At 48.1% G+C, this 27,031-nt stretch overlaps 1 protein-coding gene across 2 annotated transcripts in view; it reads left to right on the top strand.

Moving 5' to 3' along the window:
* agbl4 (AGBL carboxypeptidase 4) overlaps positions 1-21,734 on the top strand; it is a 438,546-nt gene extending 416,812 nt beyond the window's left edge. For both annotated transcript variants that reach the window (XM_039767255.1, XM_039767254.1), the window contains exons 11-13: positions 3,310-3,472; positions 17,415-17,508; positions 21,185-21,734. In XM_039767255.1, the coding sequence (XP_039623189.1) occupies positions 3,310-3,472; positions 17,415-17,508; positions 21,185-21,284 (357 nt within the window). In that variant the 3' untranslated portion in view covers positions 21,285-21,734. The remainder of the gene's footprint in view (positions 1-3,309; positions 3,473-17,414; positions 17,509-21,184) is intronic.
* Positions 21,735-27,031: the final 5,297 nt, after the last annotated feature.

Here is a 27,031-nt window from a genome sequence, read left to right as displayed (position 1 = left end):
GGTGGTCCTCCCATGGCCATCACAGTGTGGCTGATCACAGGTGACATCAGGTGGTGAGGTGGCACTCCCTTAGCTACTTATCCATGCAGCAGCTGTCTTGTCTTTTGCCATCACACTGCCACTCATCCACCGTGCAAGGCGCTATAAAGGTAGTAGCAGTGTTATGGAGACACATTCACCAAAGCAGGCTGTTTAGACGAGAGGCCTGGCACCAGACAGACAATCGCTCCTGGCCTCCATGTTGTTAAATTGGCGTCTGCCAGAAGCGTGAAACTGCGCAGACGGCCGTTTTAATGCGTATCCCGGGATCAAGACGCTTTCTTGATTTCTTTTTCCTTTATTTCTCATTTTGTTCTAATTAGCCGCTCTGTCCCTGTCACCACCCCCGCCACCGGCGAGTCCTTATCGTCTGGCAGGGAGGCTTTGTCTTCATAATGGCTTCTCTCTAATGTGGGGCAACGTCTTAATTATTCCGGCAATTTTAATTGTGGGGGCCGCCGAAATGTAAAATGCATGAAAAAACAAACTCGTCTTGCGTTAAACTTCTCCAACAATCTGCTGGGAGCCGATAAGACGCGTTAAACTTTCATAGAAGTCTGCTCGATGGCCGCCAGGGTGGGCAGGAGACGGGACGGCGTGGGGGGCTGGGTGGTTTGTTCCACACATTGGCACACGTGCAGAGTTTAGAAAAGGCTGACAGGACCCGACGTCACACCATTAGAGTGGGCACATTTTGGGCAATAATTAGCAGCTTAGGCCATCATTAGGGCCCAAGAGCCGAGAACCACCATTGGGCTGATTCAGGTTTGCCAGCTAGTCACTGCAGACAGCCAGTAGCCACGGGTTCAAGGTGAGATGCAAAAAAAAAAGATGAGAGGTGCCCACCTCAGTCACTGTGAGGGTCCAGGGCGAGATGTGGCACATGGTAGCCCAGCTGGAGATGGTTAGCGTACACCGTAGGCCGAGGCCATTTTGGATTTAGAGCAGGGCGCCACCGTGTGGTGATAGTCGGAACTGCACCATCCCCGACCCTTCCACTTCTCACGTAAGCGATGCCCACCAGGCCCATCTCCCCTAAAATGATGGAATTGTTTTCCACGTTTTTCAGTCACCTCCTGAATCGTATATCATCTGAAGATGCCCAAAGCCACCTGGCACATCTCCACCGTGATGTTTAAATGCAAGCGACATCTGCAGGGCCGAGGAAACCACTAGCAATGACAAGGAAAAATGACATTTATTTCAAAGCCTCTAAAGCTGTGGCTCGTCAGGATGACCGCTTGACCTCAGGGGGCCGCACCTCGGCACGAGGCAGAAGGCCAGCCGTCAGAAATTCACATTTGGTCTGTGCGCGCCGGACAGCCGTGACGGATGTGCCCCCCGTCCTGCGCTCCGTATTTCGGATTATTGAATGATTTTTGGGGTGACCGCCGAGCCCGATCACTTGGTGTAATGCGTTTGGTGCTCGCTGGCCGCTCTCTGCTTCACTAGAGCACAGCAGATGGCCGCTCTGCCTGTTATTAATGTCTCCTTAAAAGGACCTTGACATTTCACTGGTACGCTTGGTAAGCGCGAGCGCCCGCCTCACGATACAAATCGGGTGGGAAAATTGGTTTAAGTTGTTTACATGAAATCTCTGAGCAAGCAGGCGGCAAACTACTCTTTAATGTCGTCCTTCCGGAGCCGTTAGGTGCCTCTTGATTTTCTCCTTCTTGGCATGTAGAAGACAAACCCGCATTACAGCAGTCAACAGAAACGAGAAGCGGTGGAACTGGTGACCACTGCCACGCCCACAGCTTCATCTTAGGGTCTGTCGAAAGCGATGAGACCCCTCACATGCCCCGCCCCCTAACAAAACCCTCATAGATCCCTGAAAATGAATTTGTGGTGCAGGGGGAGGGGGGGTCCCGAAAATAAATCTTTAAAACATGTCATCATGTGACAGGGGCAGAGAGATACTGAGAGCAGAGAGCGCGTCACCGGCTGGGCAGGCCAGGTGCTTGAGTGGCGTGGCGAGAGGCTCGAGTGGCAAGTAGATGTGGTCGGGCTAGATACCTTGAATGGCTGGCATCAGGCTAGGCAGGACAAGGGTGGGTGGGTGACAAGTAGTGACAGGCTGGATGGGGCCAGGTGCTTAAGGGGTGACAGGCTGGGCAGAGCTACATATCCTGAGTAGCAGCATGCTGGTTTTGGGCATAAGCTTTGAATGGCAGCAGGTTGGGCATGGCTAGATGCTTGAGTAGGGCTAGATACCCTGAAGAGCAGCTGGCTAGGTGTGATTAGTAGATGGGTGGGTGTGGCGCAGTACCTTGAGTGGCAGCAGTATGGGCGGGGCTAGATGGTTTCAATACTAGCAGGCAAGGGGTGGAAAGATGCTTGAGTGGCGGCAATATGGGCGTGACCAGAGGCTGGAGGGGTGTCAGGCTTGGCACAGCTACGTACTTTTAGTGGCATCATACTGGTGGGACTACATACTTTATTGGCAGCTGGCTGGGTGGAGCTCAAGGCCTTGAGTAGCAGCAGGCTGGGTGGGGCTAGATTAAAACAACAATATTTATTTATGTATTGTCTTCCAATACAAATTATAATTCAAAGTGCTTTACAAATGGTTGTCAGTGGAAACAAAGATAAACAATAATCAAACAAACTGATGTTTGAGTGGCGGCAAGTGGGTGGGGCTAAATATTTGAATGATAGCAGGCTGGGCGGGGCTAAATATTTGAATGATAGAGGGCCGGGTGGGGTCATAGCATACTGGGCGGGGCTAAATATGTGAATAGGGCGGGGCTACATATTTGAATGCTAGCAGGCTGGGCGGGGCCAGAGGCAAGGAAGTGGAGTGCATCCTTTAAACAGGATGATTTGAGGCTTTCATTTTCCATTTGTTCATTTGTTCAGTCAGTGAGTCATTTCCTGGACCACCTTAGAGGAATGTAGAGGCCCCTCCTGGCAATATGAGATGAAAAAAAACAAACTGACATAGGAAGGGGTGCCAGTCCATAGCAAGGGCACACTCATTCACTCGTGTGTGACTGTTTCAGAGACACTTTTTGATGTGTCCGGTGCCCCTGTGAGGTGCTGCATGATGCCACAGAAGGACACAGAGACCCCATACAGACAGTGGCACCGCTCTGTCTGACTTCTGGAGCCCACCGCGCCCCCTGTCAATCCATTACAATGCAGAGGTGAACCTGCAGCCTGACCACTGGGACCACCATCAGTATTTCATGTAACAACAAAACCTTGCTGTTCTGTTTTCCTTTTGTCTTGGGTGTCATGTTTGGTTTTCCCTTTCTCTCTTCTCCCCAGTCAAACACGTCTTTCAATCGAGATGTGGTGAAAGCTGGAACAGGACGCCGCTTCCTTGGGGGTCTCCTGGATGACACCTCCTACTGCTACACCCTGGAGGTCTCCTTCTACAGCTACCTGGCAGCTGGCAGCAGCGTGCCCATCCCCTACACGGAGGAGACTTGTATCCTTGGCGTCCTCTTTGAAAAGGGGCACTTGGGGGGATGGAGGGGGTCAGGAAGAAGTCATGCTGAGTGGCAGAAATCAGACTCAGTCTGGGCTGCCCCCTAGTGGTTAATGTTTCTCACTCCCTGCAATTCTTTTGGTTACCACCATCACTGAACGCCTTGTGCCTGAGCTTGACTTTCACAGAAAATTCAGACGGAGATTTGTTATTGTGGCAGCTTGGGCCCGCTCATCCTGTTCTCCTTTCCTTATCTTTTAATGGTTTAATTGGCCTTGCTTGTGCCCACCTTAAAGTTGGTGCTATAACATTTTCAGAAATTGGAGAGATGATGCACTTTGTGGGCCCTCCTGCCCTTAAAATCTGACTTTGAGAAAATGTAAACCAGGAGCAGGCTGGCACATAGAATAGGAAAAGGAGTGAAAACCAGCAGCCATGGGACTGAGGGGAGAGGCATTGGGGGCACTCAGATCTTTGAACGCAACTGGATTATGCCAGCTGCTACACAGTGCTACCCACCCGGGCTGCAGGAAAGGGTGCTGCTCAGAGTGCCACCTGCTGGTAGACGAGGCTCTGTGTCCTCTTCACATTTTGCGGGTCACACTGATGTCACTCGAGGTGCAGGTGGAGCAGCTTCACAAGCGCAGACAGAAATCGATGGCAAAAGACTGAAGGGGCTGAGCCTTTGAAAGGCATGGAGATTAAAAAGTGACATAAAATTATGAAGGGAATTCGAGAGGAACATCCCAGGCATTACTTTAAAATTAATTAAGAAAAAGGTTGTTAGGGAACTCTTGGAAACTTTCTATTCCCACAAAGGGAACCACAAACACTTGGAATAAGCGAGCAAGTATTGTGGTGGACAGTAGGACTGTGGGGTGCCCTCAAAATTCCACCGGATGTTACTTTGGAAAAAAAAATGAGGCAAATAGCATTGTTTGGCTGAATGGCCTGTTCTCATCCAAGTTATTCTAATAATAAGAATAAATACTTTAAAACTGTAGAATAGTAATAATGATGATAGCATCATGACACTGAAGTGAATGAAGCAGCGTAGATAACTGATAAGTAAATATTACTACTGATAAAAATAATAATAATACTCCAGTGTCCTGGCTGTGGCGAAGACAACAGATGAATCATAACATCCATCCATTTTCTAACCCGCTGAATCCAAATACAGGGTCACGGGGGTCTGCTGGAGCCAATCCCAGCCAACACAGGGCAGGAACCAATCCTGGGCAGGGTGCCAACCCACCGCAGGACACACACAAACACCAAGCACACACTAGGGCCAATTTAGAACCGCCAATCCACCTAACCTGCATGTCTTTGGACTGTAAGAGGAAACCCACGCAGACACGGGGAGAACATGCAAACTCCACACAGGGAGAACCCGCGAAGCGAACCCAGACGGGTCTCCTAACTGCGAGGCAGCAGCTCTACCACTGCGCCACCTTGACACCCATTGAATCATAACAATAAAAGTAATATCTAATTCAGGACCATGGAGAGTGACAGCGGAGGAAAGACTTAGTGTAGCCCAACTTCAGGACCATGGACAGAGATAAGCGAGGACGTACTGGAGGAGCTGAAGTTTTAAAACAAGAAGTGACAGGACTGAAGTGAACCGAAGCGATCAATGAAGCTCATAGGATGTTAGGCTGTAAAAGTGCGTCTGATGTGTCAAGTTGGAGTCATATAGCGCCCTAGTGAGGCCTCAGCTGGAGAGATGTGTTTAGTTTTGGTCAGCATATCCCAGACACAAGACCCGGCAGTGCTAGAGAAAGTCCACAGGAGAGCCGCTAAGTTGATTCAGCACGATGGAGAGCACCTGGAGAAAGAACGCAAGGAGATCGACTTCAGCACCACGGACAGCAACCAGAGAGGAACGACTGAAGGAGCTGAAGTGTTAAAGCAAACTAGCTGAAATACCCAGCGTTGCCCGGGAGGGAAATAAAGTGTGTTTTTTTTAATTGTTTGTGAAAAACATAATTAAAAAAACACAGCTTTAAAAATAAATTAACAAACAATAAAGACTCACTAATGTCCTTGTCCTGCGGTCTTGTATGTATGTTATTATCCATTTGACGCCCTATTTAATTTGAAGAGCAACAGCGGCGCGGTCCTGCTTAAACATAAAGACTGCTGGAAGTCGCCTGCTATATACTAACTGTGTGATCCTAGAAAGTATTGAAATCATCAGAAGTACTCTGGGCATCTCTCTGCTATGAGGATTCACGTTGCCGCTGTGCTTGCGTCGTTTGTGTATTAGCAGGTAAGCGACTGTCTTTCTTAGGAGGTTTCCTTTTGCCGGTGTGCTGGCCTCGCTTGTGTATCCTCGGAGCTGGAGCCCTCACCTCGACTCTACGTCTCACTTCCGGGCCGGACAGACACACACACTTGCGCGTGTAGAACTCTATTTAATTTCAAAAGTAACAGGAGCGCCACCAAAGAATGCTGCCATTCACCTCCAGTTCGCCCTCTGGTGGTCATTCTGAGTGTCAAGAGGATGATAACATGCATACAAGACCGCAAGATCATCAACCCCCACCCCACCCTACCCAGAAGGATTGATCTCACCGTTCATTATTTTTAGTCGACCATTGAGAAACATGTGTACCAAGTTTCATGAAAATCGCTCCAGCCATTTGGATGTGATGCTGGAGCACACACACTCACACACACATTGACTTTTATATATATAGATGGAGATGAAGCGGTGACAGGACTAAAGTGGGCTTACGCGATTAATGAAGCCCATGTGATGTTAGGCCATAGAGCACCCATGATGATGATAATAAATCTGTTACTGATCTGGATTAGGCACATTCGGTCCTGGATGCACAGGGGAGACTTCAGAATGGGAGTCCCATCTTTGCTGTGAGTCCTCCTCTTCTCTGATATGTTCAGTGCGTCTCGCTGCTGGTCTCAATATGTGGCTTTTTTCTGATGCAGTGTCTTGCGTCGTGATGCTCAGCCCTAAAGGTTCCTCGTAAGCAGCGTCTCTTTTACAGAGGCACACAGCTACACTTAGCCACAATCCAGTTGCTGTCCTTAAAGCTCGACTTTTAATTTCCATGAAAATGGACAAAATGAGTCCAAAAGCTGGCCAAAAACACAACTAGTTTGTGCCAGTCAAACCTGCGTGGCTGGTGACTTGTCACTGTGTGAGGTCATGCGGATATGAATTGGTGCCCATCCAGAATGCTCTACAAACACTGTGGTGGAGAGAAGAATGTTTATGGCGTAACGTGTGCATTATGATGTGACAGAGTCCGTGACAAGGGGACCAAATTGTAAGTCAGGCCATTTTATGCCTTTGCCACTTGAGTGCGCCATACTGCCTTATTGCCAACCGGTAGCTCTCTGTTGGCTTTGTTGCAGCATAAATAAATAACAACTTAAAGTCTTTATCTTACATAGCACCATTGTTTTATATTTTATATAGTGCCTTTCACAGTAAATGTTATTCCAAATGTATTATATGAATGGCTTTCTAGAAGCTGTTGGAAAAAAGGTGTCAAGGACAAAAGGTTGATCCTCTGAGCACTACTAGGGGGCTTTACTGCCTGAAATGACTTTCTACATTGGTTGGCTTGTGGTGTCCTTGTTGTCCAGTAGGGGGCGCAGCTGGATGTTGGGTGATTTTGCAACGTATAGCCAAACTGAGTGATGTGCCACTGTGCCACCTGAAGTGTAGATAAAAAGTGAGAACTGGAAGACTTCTGCATACCCGTCGTTCTCCTCCTGAAAGAGGCGGTGACAAGAGGAGGGTCCGGGGGGGGGGTTTGGGGGTTAGGGGTTTGGGGGGCCGGTCACATTAACACCATGTGTGAGCTTTGGCTGCAAAATGTCAGGTAGAAGCACACAAGGCACCCGGCTGTTCTTGTCACCAAGAAATTGAGGTCAGGGAGGTCCGAGGAGGCGCCGGCGTCTCCTTCTCTGCCTGCACTGTTTGTTCTGCGGCCTGAGAAAATTACAATCGGCGACCTTTACGTTGCACGCGTCGCTCATAAATCTCGGGCCTTGTCAAGGTGCCGCACCTCCACAAATGTAAGCGGTCTGCTCCAATCCTAACCTTTTCACAGTTAATTATTTTTATTAATAAGACACACACTTTGTCAAACACACTGCTGAAGACATGTGCTGCCAGCGGGCTGCAGGCTGGCATAGCTTGGGCTGCTTTTAAGGGGCAGCAAATGCCCTCAATTCCCGAGTTACATGGAGGGGCTTTTTATTCATTTTAATAATTAAAAGAAGACCTGAAGTGGTGCAGCGTTGAGGGTGGGCTTACCGCATACACTGGATCTTCTTCATATGGTGCCTTTTATCAGCTAAATGAGTTGGCACAAAATCAAAGCTGGATGACGAGGACCACAGAGGAATCCCTGAGTTGTCTGTCATCGCACCGCTTGGCCCAATGTTACCCGCTAAGGGACACAAAGAAAGTCATGAAAGAGAAGGTGACATCAAATAAGAAGGAGAAGAAATCACAATCAGCGGGGACTGACAGCTGGTATTCTGTCCTGGGTGGTCACCCCGTGGCCCTGAGGTCTGACGTGGGCATCGAAGGACAAATGGATGGTGAGAGACAAGAATAGACAAACAGGAGAGAGAGACAGGGACGGAGAAAAAAAAGATGGACTGAGCCGGCTTTGGAGGAGCAGATCTGGGGGGTCAGTGCATGGAGGAGAGGATGGAGGGGCTGACAGCCTGAGTAGAGAAAGGCAGGGAAGGGGTGACGACTAGACAGAGATGGCAAAGTGACAAGCACTCTGTGGTGGACAGGTAGATGGGTACATATGAAAGGCACTATATAACAGACAGACAGACAGACAGATTAAAGGCACTATATAATCACAAGATAGGAAAGGCACTAAGTTGTAGATTGACAGGAATCTTGCTATAAAATAGTTAGGACAAACAGGAAAGGCGCTATATACTAAAATAGATGTTAATGAAAGGTGCCATCTAATAGACAGATGTCATCTAAAGGCGCTATATTACAGACATACAGTGGATAAAGGTGCTCTCCACCTTGTCACCGTGTGCCCTCAGATGCCCAGAGGGTGCCCACTCGTGTCCGCTGGCGGTGTGCAGATTGCGTCTCCCTCGGCGCTCCTTAACCTTCCGCGTCTCCGACTCTTTAACTAACACAACAGAAGACGCCGATCATTAAGCCGTAAATATTGCAGCTCAGCAGAGGCGCGATGGGACGAGAGGGGAAAAAAATGAAAGAAAGTGTCAGCCGTCAGCGCTTTGGTGTTAACTAAATCCTCATCGAGTGTGTGTGTGTGTGTGTGTGTGTGTTTGTGTACCATTTTCTGTTTGGGGTGTCGAGATGTGACAAGTCGGGGGATCTCTGAAGGTTAAAATCAGAAAGCTTCATATGCTGGGGGGTCTCTGAGTGGCAGACCCCCTTTCTCGGCCGTTAAAGTCCACATCTTTGTCTTTATCTCTCCTGACTAAAGACTCCCGCTGGTTGTTCTGCACAAGTGGACTTTCTCTAAATGTCCTCAGGGTGTTCAGCCACAGCGCCGTGTTTGGATTTTTCCGTCTCATTTCCAACATTTTCTCACCTCCAGATTCTTCCTGATTTTTCGCTATATGGGTTCACATGAACTCTGGCCCATTTTCATCTGGTTGGCATGGGGCGGCACCGGAGCTCAGAGAGGTGCCTGTCCAGGCTTCCAACCGGAGGACAGTGCAGGGAAAACTGGGGAGCGGCCCACGGGTGACTCCGGCAGTGGAGGAGCAGGAATCACGGAGGTGAAGTCCTGACTGGCACGTGTGGAGGCTCCAAGGCTGCAGGCTCCATCACTTCAGTCAGCAGCAGGGTGGAGAGGATGAGCCTTTGGCACCTGGCAGCTGCTGTTGTCCTCAAGTGGCATTGGGGTGTGCCAGTTCTCAGTTAGGTACACAATTGGGTAGTAGGGTGGGTACTTCTTGTTCTGCCACTGATGAAAAAAAATGTCAATCACTGGGAACAGAAGAAACAAAAATCCTGGAGAACCCAACTCACCAAGCAAACATCAGAATGGAGAGACGCGAGCAACGACCCAACTCTCTGGACGGTAAGGGAAGCTCAAAGAGATCGATGACAACGTGCGGGCATTTGGACACAGGGAACGATGACATAACGTGTCACATGACTCTCATGTCACTTGAGTGGCAACAGACGTAGCAGTTATAAACAATATGGCTGCACCTGTGCAGACACACCCGTGATACGAAATGACAATCCGAGATGGTGAGCTGGTAGTTTAATAAGTGTAATGATGAATGTGCCCACCAGTTTAACTTTCGCCATTCCTGTTACTTCATGTTTATTGATTTTTAATGTTCGTGACAGTGACGTCACTGCACCACAATTCCTCTGCCCCTCCATTTCCTGCATTATTTGCATGAGGAGGCGGCCATGTGCCAGCAGGTGGGTGTGGCTTATGACATCATCACCCCCACTACTATGTAAATGGCAGCTGGCACTGCAGGCCCGTCCAAGCTTCAGGTCAAGGAATCGAGAAACACTGACATGGTGACATTAACAGGGTCTTCTGGTGAGTGTCCTTCTTGGGGACATTTAGGATGCTGTTGATTTGTGTTCTTCGCCATTTTAATTCTGTTTCCTCATGTCATTGTCGATAACGTTTTTTGTTACTGTCCAAACATTAACGTGACCTGTGACGTCATCGTGATGCCATTTTGAATGCCATCGTTTTGCATTTGCTGCCATTTTTAGTTGGTTTTTCTGTTTTTCCTGTCGGTAACAACTTTGTTTTACGACACACGTCCTGACATTGACAGACATGTGACATCGTACTGGCACCATCTTAGATGCTGTTGTTCTTTGGTGGTCTTCTCTTCTTCTTGTTGGTGACAGTGATTGTTTTATTTTATTATTTTTGGAACCCTGTACGTTGTGTTCTCCACCATTTTATACTGGTGTCCTCATCTCGTTGTAGTTAGGGGTGTTTTGTTGCTGTTCACGTGACCTGTGACATCGTTGGGACGCCATTTTGAATGCCATCGTTTTGTGTTCATCCCAGTTTTTTGGACATTTCATTTTCAGTCACACGTCCAGACAGGTGAGTGACGTCATCGTGACCGCCATGACGTATGATGGTGTTTGTTTTTTTGGGGGGTTTTCTCCGTTTGTTGATGGTAACGTCACTTTGTCTGAAGTCACATGTCCAGACATCATTGGGGCGCCATCTTGGATGCTGTTGTTCTGCGTTTGCCGCCATTTTCTCCTGTTTCTTCTCTTCTCGTTGCGTTGCTCATCCCGTGTCCCGACATCTTCACACCACCACTACGTGAGACGGCGGCTGACGTTGCAAATTTGTCTAAAAACGCCGAGATGGCGCTGTGTGCCGATTGACGTCGTCGTTGTCAGGATTTGGTACTTGTGACGTCTTCATGGCTTGTCCTCGTGATTTTCCTCATCCTGTTGTTCACAGTGGTGTTGTGTTGCTGTCACACGTCGATGTGACCTGTGACGTCATCATGACACCATTTTGGACGCGTTGACAGTCATTCTTGTGGTGGCTTGATCCTCATGTTGGTGACGACTTTTAACCAAACACACATGAGTGACGACAACGTGCTGCCATTTTGATTGCCATCGTTTTGTGTTTGCTGCCATTTTGTGGCAGTTTTCTCTTCTTGTTGGCACTGGTAACGCAAGTCACATGTGTGGCCATTGACACAAGGTGTGGCCCCATCATGGCACCATTTTGGGTTGCTGTAGTTTTGTGTTTGCCGCCATTTTCTTCTGTTTCCCTCATCTTGTTGTTCCCAGCGGTGTTGCGTTGCTGTCACACGTCGATGTGACCTGTGACGTCATCGTGACACCATTTTGGACGCGTTGACAGTCATTCTTGTGGTGGCTTGATCCTCATGTTGGTGCCGACTTTTAACCAAACGCACGTCCAGCTCTCCCTCCGATGAGTGACGCCATGTTGCCGCCATTTTGATTGCCGCTGTTTTCTGGCGGTTTTCGTGTTGTTGAATTATTTTTTTTCTCATCATTTTTAGAGCTCAGCCACTCAAGTTGGGAGTTTTTTGTGCCCCCAGATTACGTCAGTCTTTTGGATTTAGTGCTTCTCTTTGGGCGGCTGCCATCTTGAATTCCTAGCGGTTGCAGCCATTTTGTCTTCCCTGCGTTGTCAGGGGGCGTGCCCTCAGAGGTTGTGACCTTTGGCTACGGACACGATGGCCGTCTTTAGAAGGCCATCCTTGGGGTCCCGTCTCATTCTGAGGTCATTTTGGTTTCGTTATTCGTGCGTTTTCTGCGTCACTTTACCATTCACTTCAGGATTTCTTGACCCCCGGATTCGGACTCTCCCGTTCGCATTGTGATTTGAGATTTACTTTTGCGGCCATTTTTGCCACCATCTCAGTTATTTGCGTCGTTGGGACAGCTGGCGCTTGTAGCCAACACTAACGTTTAAAGTGAGAGGGTCCCGCAGTCCGAGTTTACGGATTCCATCTTGTGATTGGCTCTTCTCTCTGCTTTGGTTCCTTTCAGGTTCGACTCCTGCCTGGCTTCTCGTTTTAGGTGGGGGACCTCTCGGTTGTGACCCCCGTTTCCGATCCTCTTGGCTCTCCTCCTCCGTCGTGCCAGTTTCTCCGCCATTTTGTCTCTCGTTGTGCTTTTGTTCAGAGTGCGGCTCGTTTTCTGGTTTTGACTTCGCCTCCGTCTCCTGCTCACTCCACATTCCTCATTGGTGGTCCGCTAGCCTGACTGCGCTGTGTTTTCAGTCTTGTGTCACATGTCATTGTGTAGTTTGCCCCCATTTTTCTGTGTCTTTGTCCTCCTCTTGTTGGTGGTGCTGCTTTATCGCTGGATGACACCACGTGTGACGTCATTTGGTTGTCACCGTCTTGTTGTCTCATTTCTGTGATGTTAACTTTGTTGCACCCCTCGGTTTTCTGGAGTTGCCATTTAGTTACGTTTGGACTCTGACGTGACATTCTGGTGTCACCGTTTACTTTGCACTTTTCGTGGCGTCTGAGCCCCTGTGCTGTTTCTTCATCTCCTGCTCTTCGTGTTTGTCATCCGTTCTGAGGGTCAGGGTGCCTTCGCACTTTCGATTGCGTTTCGTTTTGCCGCTCGCTCTCCTTGACTGGCGACTCCTCTCTGGATTTTCTCCCTCCGTCGTTTCCCAGTCCGTTTCTTCCATTTCACACACAATTCCTCGTAGACGTGTCGTTTCCATAACAACGCCTACATGCAAATGAGAGGGACCCTGCATTTGCATACACAGGGCTTATCAGATGGCAGCGTCCCATCAAGTTGGACCCCATGAAGCCCCCACCCAGCGTGCCATCTCTAGTCATGTAGAATGTGAGGCGTTTACACAGCCCAGGGGTCTTTTGCAGACATTTAATAGGTTTGCCCATTTTTGTATAATGTTGGAATTGTTCTCTTTTTTTTTAATTTTGATTTGTTTTCTTTCATTTTTATGCCCCTTTTCTTCACGGGGGGCACTCAGTCATGTGGGTATCTCATGTGAAGTCGTCACACATCCATGTTATATGTATATATATTTACAGTATCTCAAATAAAAAGTGAAATTAGCCCTTGGGACAAGTAAAGTGCCATCTGTGTAAAAGAAGGTGGCACACAAGGCCAGGGCATTCGAGGACAACAGTGGCACATTGGGAGGAGCCTGCAAGAAAGTCCCATACTGCCTCCTGGCACCGGGGACCACCGGGATCAAGTCACCGAAGGTCTTCCCTTCCCATCCAGCGAATGTGAGCTCAAAGTCCAGCAGAGTGTCGTCGCTCGTCGTTAGTTTCCTCCCATTTGCAATCGTTATGCAACCCAACAGGACCCCGACGGGACCCCGACGGGACCCCAACGGGACCCCGAGGCCTCTTTGAAAACGCTGAATAGCAATGAGAAGAAAAATGACGTCGGCTGTGTGACTAAACCTTCTGGATGATAGACGGACAGACGAACTGACTGACAGGAAAGGCATTGCATGTGATAAATGAACAGCCACAGACAGCAGACATTTTAAAGTTACTGTATGATAGAAAGAAAAAAAATCATCAGACACCCTAAATCTGAGAAAAACAGACGAAAGGCACTATATGACAGACAGACAGACAGACAGATGTGAAAGAATATTTAATAGATAGATAGATGAAAGGCACTATATGACAGACAGATAGAAAGCCTTATTTCCACCCACCTCAAGTGCCCCCCACTGCTTGACAGTCAGTAAAATGACAGTGTGCCCTCACCGTAGTGAGGGGCGTCACGCCGCATTACCCTGCTAACCATCTGTGCCACCCTGCTGCCACTGCCTGACAGCGCTCGAGTGGCAGGCTAATTACAGATGGCTGTATTTGGATTCTTTCCTCTTTAGTTGTTGATTTCTCTCGGCTGCCTTCCCGCACTCTTAGTCTGTTAATCACTTTCTCATATAGCACCTTTCATGGTAAGGTCCATCCCAGGACATCTTCCATGGTTAACACAAGTCATTGATGCCAGGCTGAGGTCTGTACAATGGCTTGAAACCCGACTCTTGTGGTTTCCCTAGACAGCATCAGCAGAGAAGGTTTTACAGCGGGGTGGGAATATTACCAAAGTTCAAAAGGCAGGAGAACAGAGGTGGGTCTCAGCCACGGTTAACCGTAAAGAGGGGGGCCAGCCTGATACCACAGGTGTATGTGACATTAGACATTAAGGAGGCCTAAGAGCAGAGGAGCAGCTCAGATTAATTATGAATAAAAGGCTGGGGCGGAGTCTCAACTCAGATTCTAGTGTAGAGGATGTGGGCGGAGCTTCAGTTCAAATGAAATATAAACAAAAGAATGGGGCGGAGCCTCAACTCAGATTAAATGTAAATAAGAGGATGTGGGCGGAGTCTTGACTTGAATGTAAATAAGAGGGTGTGGGTGGAGTCTCAACTCATATGTAAATAAGAGACTGTGGGTGGAGTCTCAACTCTAAATGTACATAAGAGGGTGTGGGTGGAGTCTCAACTCAACTCAAATGTAAATAAGAGGATGTGGGTGGAGTCTCGACTCAAATTTAAATATAAATAAGAGGCTGCGGGCGGAGTCTAAACTCAAATTAAATGTAAATAAGAGATTGGGGATGTAAACTCAGATCAGATCAGATATAAATTAGAGGCTGTGGGCGGGGCCCCAGATCAGATTAATTATACACTCGAGCCCGTTGCCAGTACAGCCTGATGGGCTATCAGCACCAGCGTCCAGCTCATTCAGTGCTTTCTTTTTGGCCACACAGGTCATCACCCAAATCAGTTTGGCTCAGAAGTCCTCTCTCTCTTTTTCTCTCTTTCTCTGGTGGTCCTACTAGGAGGTGATGTGACCCCAGTGGGGCTCGTCAGGAGAGTGAGAGCCCCGTTGCCCCCTCTTTGTCTAATGACTGTGTGGTGCAGGTGGGTCACCTGAGGAGCACACAAGTAGAATCTCAAGGAGGTGGCACAGGAGTTGCTGACACTTTGCCTTCTGCCCAGCCATTACGAGCCGAGGTGGGCTCCTCAGGAGCAGGGTGAGTTGTACGAGAGCAGCCATTGCTTTTGATTCTCCAGGCAAACAGCAGAGCAGCAGCCTCATGGGGGGCACATCAGTGAAGTCCTTTGGCAGACGGGGGGGCCTGTAAGTGGTCAGGCTACTGCAGACAGCAGGGACGCCCCACGCTTTTTGCCCTCTTTTGTCAGCACCTCAGTGGCTCTCGCTGTTCCTCTCCATCGTCTTCATGACTGCCAGCTTCAGTGTTGGCATGAGGTGCCAGTTTCCCACCCTGTTCTCTGCCCTTCCTTTTAGCTTTCATTTCTGTTTCCTACCTGATTGCCTAAGTTGGGCTCCTGCCAGCGCCCAGTGGGCACACAAGTGCAGGAGGGTGACAAACCATGACAATGAGACTTGTGAAGGATGAATTGGCACCCCCCTCGATAGAGTGGGACAGGGGGCCACAGTCGGCCACCACCTCAGCACATTGTCCTTTGAATTTATGTGCAGGCGAATCTTCACGCTGAATTTATCGCTCTTCATCCTTTGTGGAAATAAAAGCAAGCATAAATCTAAAAGGAAATGCAGTTGGCGCCATCGTCACTTGGCATTCCCAACGTCGGTGGGCCGCATGTCAGCACGAAGCCTGACAGTTCTGGGTGACGGGCGCACTCATTTAGCTCCCGTGTCTGTCCTCAGATATTTATTTGCTCTCGTTTCGTTGAAATTTGCAGGGTGGGATTATTTACTGCAAATGGATGTGCTGGATGAGATGAGGTGGGCCACCATTCATGTCAAAGAGTGCTTGGAAAAGATTTAAAGGGTGACAGGGTGAGGGAGGGCAGCACCTGGTCTGAGACTAAGACCCCTGAGCATGCCAAGAGACTGGAGGGTTTGAAACAAATGACGATGTGAGGAGGCGGCACATAAACGGGTGGCACCCTGGCTGAGGAGGAAGAGGACATTAGAAACCTTTACACAGTGGACCTCTCATACCCACGAATACTGAATACTGAGCAACACACAGAACATGAGAAATGGGCAACTTCTAAAGCCCCCCAGGCCATGGTGATTGGGGCACTGGCCTCATCTTCAGGACCCAAATTCTAGTTACCGGAGTGTGTTGTGCTTGTGTGTGCAGCTGCCATACTGGCACCTAAAGAGCAGCAAACTGAAGTGACCATCACGGGCATCGCAGTGGGCTGGCACTTCACAACACTCTTTGTTCTGGTTTTATTCTGGACGCTGCACATGGATGTCCACCTCAGAGCCCCATATGTCCCACGTGCTCACTAAGCTGCGTGTTTGTGTTTGCATGTGGACTGGGGGGTGCCATCCCCATCTGGCTCTGGCCTTGTACCCCCCTGCAGGTGGGATACGTCCCCGCTGATGATGAATGGACATGGACGGATGAGTGGAGAATTTCAAGAAAACGGAGCGTCAGGCAAGAGTGAGAGCGCGTCCGCCGTGACTAGCGCCTAAGGAGCGACGTGAAAAACCCAACAAAGACTCGAATGTGAGGCCAAATGAATTCACGATCAACCAGTCAGCGACTGCTCAAAGAATTAAAAAACAGAATGAAGACGTCAACGGGGGCAGCAAAATGGCAAAATCCCTAATGCTGCAGAAATGAGAAGAAATGGATAAATGACGAGGCTCTCACGTCTGATCATCATGTAGAGGAGTGCAGCCCCACACCGGCCAATAAGATTAATACACACAACAACGAAGAAAGATGACATAAAATATAAATCTGAACTCCAAAAAAATGAAGGGAAATAACCAAAAACAAACAGCAAACGACAAAATGTGTGAAAAATGGAGAGAGAAACACAAAAATCAAAGAACAAAAGCAGGAAAAGACAATGGCACCGCATCAGACTCATGTGGGCGGGATCAAAGCTTTCTATTGGCCACACCTCAATCAGCCTCATCAGCTGCAGTGTCAGGTGGCCCCGCCCCCTTCAGTTTGACCAAAAAACAAGCAGAAAGAGAAGAAGTGGAACGGACAGAATAAAAAGACAAAATAAATAAATGAGCACTGATTGAAAAAGAGTTAATGGAAAAAAACATGAACTACAAAAAGAAAGAATTAAAACATAACCAGCAAAACAAACAAAACAGACAGACAAGTAGACAGGAAACTGGCAGGATGAAATCCCTAGACAGATACTTACGCTTTAACAGATTTGGTGTAGTTGGCAGGATTCCAGAGATAAATATGGGGGTTGATTTGATTTGATTTGCTTGTATGGAATGTTATTTGAAAATGTTAAAAGAATAGACTTGATAAGAGAGAGATGTTTGCTGATCCCAAGAGGACAGACGTGGTCCCTGACTGGCCATAAGAGTGTTCAGAGGGCAGCGCTTGTTCCAGTCCCTGGGCCGTACCGCTGTGTGCCAATGCTGATCCTGCAGTTTGTTTCTCCTGACCTTTGCGCTCGTACAGACATGAAGCTTGGTCGTAATGTGGCCCGCACCTTCCTGGACTACTACAGACTGAACAGCCTGCTCGAGGAGAAGCCCCTGTCTCACCCCAGCAGGTAAGAACATGGCTTTGCCTTTTCTGTGTGCCAGTCTGTGTGTCTTGGGTTTGTAGCGCCACACAATAGTGAAATGGGCGAGTCCTTCAACAACAGCCACAGAAAACCGACCACAAGCTCTCACTGGCCTGCCCAAAAATAGGCAATGGGTCTCGCCACGTGCACTCTGGCCCTTTAAAAATTCTGAAGATTTATTACAAAGAAATTCTATACATTTGCAAAAATAATAAAATACCGTATTTACTCGTGTACCACACGCCCTCGTGTAAGATGCGCACCCTAATTTTTACAAAGAAAATCGCGAAAATCGTTTTGCCCCGTGTAAGACGTGCGTTGTGATTGTATAGGAAGTGTTTAGTGAGAGAGAGAGAAAGAGTGAGAGAGAGAGAGTGTGTGAGAGAGATAGAGAGAGAGTGGGCGAGCGAGAGTGTGAGCAAGCGAGCAAGAGAGAGAGAGAGTGTGTGAGCAAAAGAGAGAGTGTGAGAGAGAGAGAGAGAGTGCGAGTGTGCAAGCGAGCGTGAGAGAGAGAGTGCGCGAGAGAGAGAGTACGAGCAAGTGAGAGTGCGTAAAGAGAAAGCACGAGCGAGCGAGAGAGAAAGAGTGCGTGAGAGAGAGAGTGCATAAAGAGAGAGAGAGTGTGTAAAGAGAGTGCATGAGCGAGAGAGAGTGTGTAAAGAGAGAGAGAGAGAGAGAGAGAGCAAATGCGCGAGAGAGTGTGTGTAAGAGAGAGTGCGAGTGAACACGCGAGAGAGAGAGAGTGTGCGAGCGAGAGTGCGAGCAAGCGAGCGAGAGAGAGTGCATGAAAGAGAGAGTGTGAGAGAGAGTACGAGTGTGCAAGGGAGAGAGAGAGAGAGTGGGCGAGCGAGAGTGTGAGCAAGCGAGCGAGAGAGAGTGTGTGAGCAAAAGAGAGAGTGCGAGTGTGCAAGCGAGCGAGAGAGAGATAGTGAGAGAGAGTGCAAGCAAGTGAGAGAGAGTGCGTAAAGTGAGAGAGAAAGCACGAGTGAGTGAGAGAGAGAGTGCACGAGCGAGAGTGCAAGCAAGTGAGAGAGAGAGAGAGAGTGCGTGAGAGAGAGAGAGAGTGTGTGAGAGAGAGTGCGTAAAGAGAGAGAGTGCGAGCGAGAGAGAGAGAGACTGCGTGAGAGAGAGTGCGTAAAGAGAGAGAGTGCGTAGGGAGAGAAAACACGAGCGTGCGAGAGACATAGAGAGAGAGAGAGTGAGCCAGCCCAAGCTGAAGTAAACATTACAGAACAACATTTCCTCGTGTATGACGCACACCTGATTTTCTAATGCTAATTTTCGGGAAAAATGTGCGTGTGGTACACGCGTAAATACGGTAAGTAAAAAGAGCGTGCATAGAAGGAAACACGGAACAAAAAAAAAGTAAAAGCAGTTCAAAACTCACTCACCAAAAGCAGAAATTCCAGACGTTACACACAAAGTGGCCTCCGTGCCGATCCGGAGGAGCTGAAGGTCTACGTGGAGTAAACCGGCAGTAGGTGGTGAAGGGGTGATGATTGGGGTGGCCAGGGCCAGTTTAGCCAGGACATCGGGGTGCACGCTACTCGACCTGAAAGGAGGCTAACAGGAGGCGGTTAGGGTTAAGGTTAGTTTTACGCCTCATCCAGAAGGTGTCCCCGTCACTAACTACTTCAGCCCCCTGCTGGCCTCACCAACATCCCGAGCTTTTCCTAGCTGGTCTCCCATCCAGTGTTGGTGGGACCTGAAAAGGCTGAGCATCAGGTGGGTGGGCCGTTCTGAAGGGCAGGTACTGAAATCTAATTTTAATTGTTATACTTGTAATATGAACGGTTGGGTGGCCAAACGGTAAAAGAATGAGAGGCTTCTCTCCCGCCTTGGTGGGCTCTGATGGCTTTTCCTGATTTATGAAGTCTTTGCTGAGTCACAGCCTGTGCCAGTTTGGTGCCAACTCCCTGTGCCCAGCTCCATGTCCTTTACAGAGAGCATGGCCAGGGGGCGCTTCTCCTGCTCCATGACTACTACACAAGACATGACAATTTAGGAGAATGAAAAATGCAGTAGAATGATGACACAAACACGTCACCCTGGAGTCGGTAAAACTGTCACAATTGTTAAAGATCAGTTCTGATTCTGAGCGAATGAAAACACAGCAAAGAAACACGTCAGTCTAGCGATGGAAATAAAGCCCACGGTGGGCTGATGTTGGCTCGTGCACTTCCAGCGCAGACTTAGGCAGTGCGCCGATATTCTTAAAACGTGTGCCGACAGCAGGATTTGAGCCCCTAGCGCTGTGCCAGCCTTGGATTTGTGGGCTTTGTTTTACTTTGGGATGGCCACAAAGCTCCTGCTCAGTCCAGGGAGCGGGCCTGTCTTTCACTACTACTGGGATTAGGAGATGTGCTGATGACATAAAACATTAAGACACATCACTTCATGTCTTTGCATGGACACTTTGATGTTCTCACACAAGGACATCCCGTCCACCTAAACAGGCCTGGGGGACGCACTCCCCCTTAAAGGTCTGAGCCTGGCACCGCTCACAAGTCAAAGCGAGGCACAAGATGCTGCCCATCGAGTCCCCTCTGATCTACGACTGGTGCGGGGGAGTGAGAGGTCAACAGGGGCGTCGGGCCACTTAAAGGGACGCAGTGACACGGGTGGGAGAAGACTTAGCTGAACTTGTGGGGTCAAAAGGGCGCACGTGATCAGCCCCACCGAGAGCCGAGCGAGTAAAAGGTCAAAAGGTGTCAGAATTTGATTGATTATGACATTGGCAGGATGTCTTCTCTGTCACTGTCTGTGACCAACCACAGGACAAACAGTCACAGGTAAGACCACCTGATCCAGTGGCACGTGTGGGTACTCAAAGGTCCCCTTCATCGCAGAGAGGCTTGGGCAGCAGACGGGTGTGGGCAGGATTGGGGACAATGACATTTAATGCCAGTAAATGTGAGGCTTCTGTCCACCTTGTGAGGTTATATAGCGCCTTGACGTGAGGAGGTTCTGCTCAAGCTGGCGAGGCCTCAGCTGGAGTCCTGGCTGCAGTTCTGGTCTCCGTAAAGACGCAGCAGCACTTGAGAGCCACGAGGGGATGAGTTAGGAGGAAGATGAAACGAGCTGATGAAGAGTGCAGAGTGAGGAAGGGAGTCAGCCCAGTGGACTTTAAAACGAGTCAGTAAGGACCTGTGTGCAGACATACAGGTGGTCTGTCATGTTGCAGTCCGAGTGGGCTTCGGTTACGCACCATTTACGCCATTTTCAAATTCCCTTGTGTGATTTTTTTTTACTTTGAATTCTCTTTTAAATCATTTGATCTTTCCCAGCTCCACTTTCTTCTTTCCTCAGACGGCCCAATCGTGTGGCTTTGTTGCCGTGATGCGTTAGGGGGCGGGCCTTTGGGAGGTTGTGACCCGTGACTAACAAAGTAAAGGTTAAAGGTCGGCCCAAGTCCCCTCCCGGTATCCGAGTTTGCAGATCAAGATCATTGCGTTGTGTGTCTTTGATTGGCGTTCTCAGTTGGCTTCTTCCGTTTGGGTGCCGCCTCAGAGTTTGGTGAACGATGATGACATCCCGACTTGCCTTTCCTTGTGTCGTGTCCGTGCCGCCGCCCGCGGTCCTCGACGATGTCCACATCACAGGAGGTCTCCTGCCTTTCTGTGGCGCCTCACGCCGTTTCTCTTTCTCTTTTTCTCCACAGCAGTCTGCACTCTCTGGCCGGCGGGAGGCAAACGCATGAGCAGGGGAGCCGCAGTGTCCAGGAGGGCAGCAAATTCGAGAGACGGAAGAACATTCGCTAATGGGACTCTGGCCTCGGCCCCCCGCCCACTGCTCTGCTCCTCTTGTCCTGCCTTGGCGTTTCCTTACCCTTGTAATAATCCGGAGACGTGGAGGCCACACGTTTAGAAGCTTGTTGAACCTTCTTCAGTTTTCTAACCCATGAGGGTCCAGAAGACAAAGCCCCCTGTATTGGATTTTAAGATTAAACAACACAGTGATGGCCGCCACTGCTCTGTGTGTTTTCTTTGAGGAACAGAAAAGCGTGCTTGGCAGCCACTTCTGGTAGGCCTGGGTGGATGACATCTCAAAAGAAAATGAGACCACCGGGTGGAAAGTGAAAATCAAATTCACAACTGAGGGTAGAATTTCCAAAAGCCAAATCAGCAGAATAAAACTGAGAAATCCTCAGAAGGGAATCTAAAAAGTGGAGCATAGAAATAGGCCTGGGACCACCACAGCCGCAGCATGGGGGGCAAAATGAAAATGCAACGTGACAAATAAACACTAATTAAAAAAAAGAAAGTCTGACATGCTTAGTAACATCAGGCACAAAGATGGACAGAAACAGAAGGGAAGAACAAAGTAAAGCTACGGGTGGGGGGTCAGGGGTCACTCTTTGATGGGGTCATCGTATTGGCTGGGGGTCAGAGGTCACTCTTTGATGGGGTCATCCTATTGGCTGGGGGTCAGAGGTCACTCTTTGATGGGGTCACCCTATCAGTATCAGGGGTCACTCTTTGATGGGGTCACCCTGTTGGCTGGGGGGTCAGAAGTCGCTCTTTGATGGAGTCACCATATCAGCTGGGGGTTCAGGAGTCACTTTTTAATTTGCTGTTTGTGTCTCCTTGCTGATTGGAGGTCACTGCTTTGCGAAGGACACTCACAGTCTGCTGTCACCTTGTCATTCTTTAATCTAACATTAGCATCAGTCCAGCACATGGGGTTCACTCTTTTGCCTGTCATTGCCACTAAGGTGGCCCTGCCATTGCGTGACTCCATAACTAATATAACAGAATAAGAAGCTGAGGAAGTGGACCAGTCACAGACGTGGAGAGCTGAGCCACAGTGGCTTCAGTTCCTTGCCCAGGCAGCATACGGTGAGCTCCTCAGTCCATCTAACCTCCATACATGTGGCAGAGTAGAGACCCCACTTGCCCACCTATGACCCAACATGTAGAAGCTTGAGCTTATCTTGAGCAGCTGCTCCATGGCACTATAAGGGGGACGATACTGGTGGTGTCACAATGAGTCCATCAGTGAGGAGATGAAGTGTAGCAAACAGGTTTATCCATCTAAAGAGGCCATCATCATCTTCATTAAAGCTTGTGAGCAGCCAAAGCCCCCATGAAAATGCTCTGCTGTTGGGATGGAGGACCTGGAGGAGCAGTTGAAATCCCCCCAGCATACTGCAGTCCCCTCCTTGAGACCAGATATTGTTCTCACCTCAGAAGCCACCAACCAAGTTGTTCTTGTGTCACTGACACTCCCATGTATGACTCGCCAAGTATAAGGGACTGGTCAGTGATGGCAGACAAGGGGGCTGGAGAGCAAGGTGCCTGCCAGGCAGGGGGCATCTTTGACCAGATCCCTTGGTTCAACTGGGCATCAAAGGAGAGAGGAAGAGGAAGAGGAGAGCCATCATCATCACCACCAAAGCAGCCTGGAAAACCTCCAGATGGCTGTGGCTCCAGAGACGAGCTCCATGGGGGTGAAGTGGCTGATTTACTATCTGGTCACAGGCCACAGCTGGATGAGAGCGTATGATGCTGAAAGTCCCACAATACCTGAGGAACCCAGGAACATCACTGAAGATCTGGCCAGGAGCATCATGGGATACTTAGCAGTATAATAATAAAGCATGGCCGGTGGGGACTGTTAGGAATATGGACCCCTAAACTCTGGAGGCCCCAAACTCCTAACTTACCTCAAAATGCAAAGCAGCTCCAGCCCTGAAACACCCAAATAGGAGAGGGGGAACCACCGAAAACCCCTGGCCAAAAGTGCCAAGCCAAGATCTCCTAATACTTAGGGCCAAAGGTGTGGTGGACGGGGTATTTGGCAGCCCCTTGCTAGCTCCAGTCTATCCCTGGGGTCTCTTTGTTATGCATGTGAGGCGAGTCTCACAGCCCCCTCATACTACAAACACGCTTCTCTTCGCCGTCGACCTAATCTTTATCGCTCGCTCCGGATTATTATGTTGTGCTTGCTTCACTAGAGTAGACATTTAACATCCTAATTATTTATATAATGCAATTCATGCCTGAAGACATATAAATTCTTAATATGTTTCTTCTTATAAGAAAAAAAAAATAATTCTTTTGCATTAGCGTTGCTCTCTCGGAGAGGCGCGTCTCCTTCTTCGTGTCTTTCCCAATCTCCAGCACCCAAGAGGCTGCTTAATTGCACAACAAATATCTTGAAATGTGAAGCCCTGCAGTGATGACGGGATACTGTATTCACGATGAAGAAAAATGGACTTGATGTATTTATTAAATACCCAATCCCACAAAGACCGGGGCGGCGAAACGCCTCGCATATCAACGACCTGCTGGTCCCGAGCGGAACCTCGCAATCCGTCTGCGCACCCTCTCCCACATCCATTCATTTCCATTAAAATTAATGTCTTGCAGCCATAAATGATGGTAATTGAGTAATTAGGGAAAGCGATCTGCTAAAATCGCCGTGGCAGCCCCCCCCAACACAGGGCCATGGATAAAGAAAATTAGGAAGGAAAACAAGTCCTCGTCTCCCGTTTCTTTATGAACATAAATATCTAAACAATCTCTTCTCACAAGGGGATCCTCTTTGCAGTTCTTGGCCACCCTCGTGATAATAACTGCACTCCTCATTAGACGAATTACACATCTCATGTGCTGCCGAGATTTGCTGCCTGCCGGCGAGACTCATTTACTTTCAGCCCCGGAGCTGGGAAGGGATGGCTTTTTCGGAAAACTGCTAACGCATGCAGGTTTCGGGGGGGAGAAGATCACCTGAATTTTAAAGTAAGTGCTTGTGTATGTGAGACGTGCGCTCTCAGAAGACCCCACAAATTAACAAGACAGTGGTGGAGCGCCCCCTGGCCTCATCGAAGAGAGAACCACGGAAGAGCTGGGTACGGAGACTCCAGGGATTTGAAGTGGACTGGAAGCCAGTGCAATGGAGCCCGCTCTGGGGTGACGAGATTCACATCTCAACTCGGAACAATTTAGAGCTGGCTGAGCTACCCTTTGAACCTGAGTTCATCCTGCTGCTTAAAAGAAAAATCTGAGCCTGCTGGCATTTCAATCGGGTTTGTTTCTTGATTTGTTTTTGGATTATTATTTTTCATATTTTATGCCATTTCTGTTATGTTCGTACTTATGTACAGTTTCTTTAAACATCCTAATGTTCCTTGTACTTTCTGGGTGGTGCCCTGGAGGCGGGGCCACTCTGACATCACTGCTCATGGGCCCGCCCTCTGGCTATTTAATGTCCCTGGGTGATGGTTGAGCTCAGTCAGTGTTTTCATTCAATCGGATGATGTGAAGTCTGGTGATAGATGTGAAAGGCACTATATGATAGATAAAAATGAAAGACACTATATGTGATATATAGATAGATAGACAGGAAAGGCACTATATAAGAAACAGAAAAATGTGCAATGCACTACATAAGAGATAAAGATAGTCAGATATGAAAGGCACTATATATGATAGATAGAAATAAAAGGTGCTACACTGGTGTGAAAAACTATTTGCCCCCTTCCTGATTTCTTATTCTTTTGCATGTTTGTCACACAAAATGTTTCTGATCATCAAACACATTTAACCATTAGTCAAATATAACACAAGTAAACACAAAATGCAGTTTTTAAATGATGGTTTTTATTATTTAGGGAGAAAAAATCCAAACCTACATGGCCCTGTGTGAAAAAGTAATTGCCCCCTGAACCTAATAACTGGTTGGGCCACCCTTAGCAGCAATAACTGCAATCAAGCGTTTGTGATAACTTGCAATGAGTCTTTTACAGCGCTCTGGAGGAATTTTGGCCCACTCATCTTTGCAGAATTGTTGTAATTCAGCTTTATTTGAGGGTTTTCTAGCATGAACCGCCTTTTTAAGGTCATGCCATAGCATCTCAATTGGATTCAGGTCAGGACTTTGACTAGGCCACTCCAAAGTCTTCATTTTGAGGTGGATTTGCTGGTGTGTTTTGGGTCATTGTCCTGTTGCAGCACCCAAGATCGCTTCAGCTTGAGTTGACGAACAGATGGCCGGACATTCTCCTTCAGGATTTTTTGGTAGACAGTAGAATTCATGGTTCAATCTATCACAGCAAGCCTTCCAGGTCCTGAAGCAGCAAAACAACCCCAGACCATCACACTACCACCACCATATTTTACTGTTGGTATGATGTTCTTTTTCTGAAATGCTTGCCTTCCAAAAAGTTCAACTTTTGTCTCATCAGTCCACAAGGTATTTTCCAAAAAGTCTTGGCAATCATTGAGATGTTTCTTAGCAAAATTGAGACGAGCCCTAATGTTCTTTTGCTTAACAGTGGTTTGCGTCTTGGAAATCTGCCATGCAGGCCGTTTTTGCCCAGTCTCTTTCTTATGGTGGAGTCGTGAACCCTGACCTTAATTGAGGCAAGTGAGGCCTGCAGTTCTTTAGACGTTGTCCTGGGGTCTTTTGTGACCTCTCGGATGAGTCGTCTCTGCGCTCTTGGGGTAATTTTGGTCGGCCGGCCACTCCTGGGAAGGTTCACCACTGTTCCATGTTTTTGCCATTTGTGGATAATGGCTCTCACTGTGGTTCGCTGGAGTCCCAAAGCTTTAGAAATGGCTTTATAATCTTTACCAGACTGATAGATCTCAATTACTTCTGTTCTCATTTGTTCCTGAATTTCTTTGGATCTTGGCATGATGTCTAGCTTTTGAGGTGCTTTTGGTCTACTTCTCTGTGTCAGGCAGCTCCTATTTAAGTGATTTCTTGATTGAAACAGGTGTGGCAGTAATCAGGAAATTGAACTCAGGTGTGATACACCACAGTTAGGTGATTTTATAACAAGGGGGCAATTACTTTTTCACACAGGGCCATGTAGGTTTGGATTGTTTTCTCCCTAAATAATAAAAACCATCATTTAAAAACTGCATTTTGTGTTTACTTGTGTTATATTTGACTAATGGTTAAATGTGTTTGATGATCAGAAACATTTTGTGTGACACACATTCAAAAGAATAAGAAATCAGGAAGGGGGCAAATAGTTTTTCACACCACTGTATATTTGAGAGATAGATAGGAAAGGCAGTATATATAAAACAGAAAAATATGAAATGCATTGCATAAGAGATACAGATAGATGTGAAAGGCACTATATGATAGATAGAAGGCACTATATATATATAAATATATACAGTATATAGATAGACTGAAAGACAACGTATTACTGTAAATAGATGGACCAATCAAACACTGATTAGCTTGCTGTAATAATATTATGATACAATATCGAATTATAAATGTAATACTTTAAAATTTACAACACATTAAAAGTAATGACAATAAAATCTCAGAAAGTGACCAGTCGGCTGGCCTGGGGAATACAGGTGGGCTGAGATGAAAGGCCATTGACAGGCCACTATTGCCTGCACTTGAAGGGACAGGTAAGATTTGTGACGCCCCCTACAGGAGGAGAGCCTGGATGAGAATGTCGGCCAATGGGACTGGTGGGCTCAATCAGACTGGTATGAGGTACGGAGTCGGCTTATCCCACTGGCGGAGATGACAC

Source organism: Polypterus senegalus, chromosome 10 (genome assembly GCF_016835505.1).
Source record: "Polypterus senegalus isolate Bchr_013 chromosome 10, ASM1683550v1, whole genome shotgun sequence".
Classification (NCBI taxonomy): domain Eukaryota; kingdom Metazoa; phylum Chordata; class Cladistia; order Polypteriformes; family Polypteridae; genus Polypterus; species Polypterus senegalus.
The sequence above is the reverse complement of the archived record's forward strand: the minus strand, read 5'-3'. Positions and strand labels throughout refer to the sequence as shown.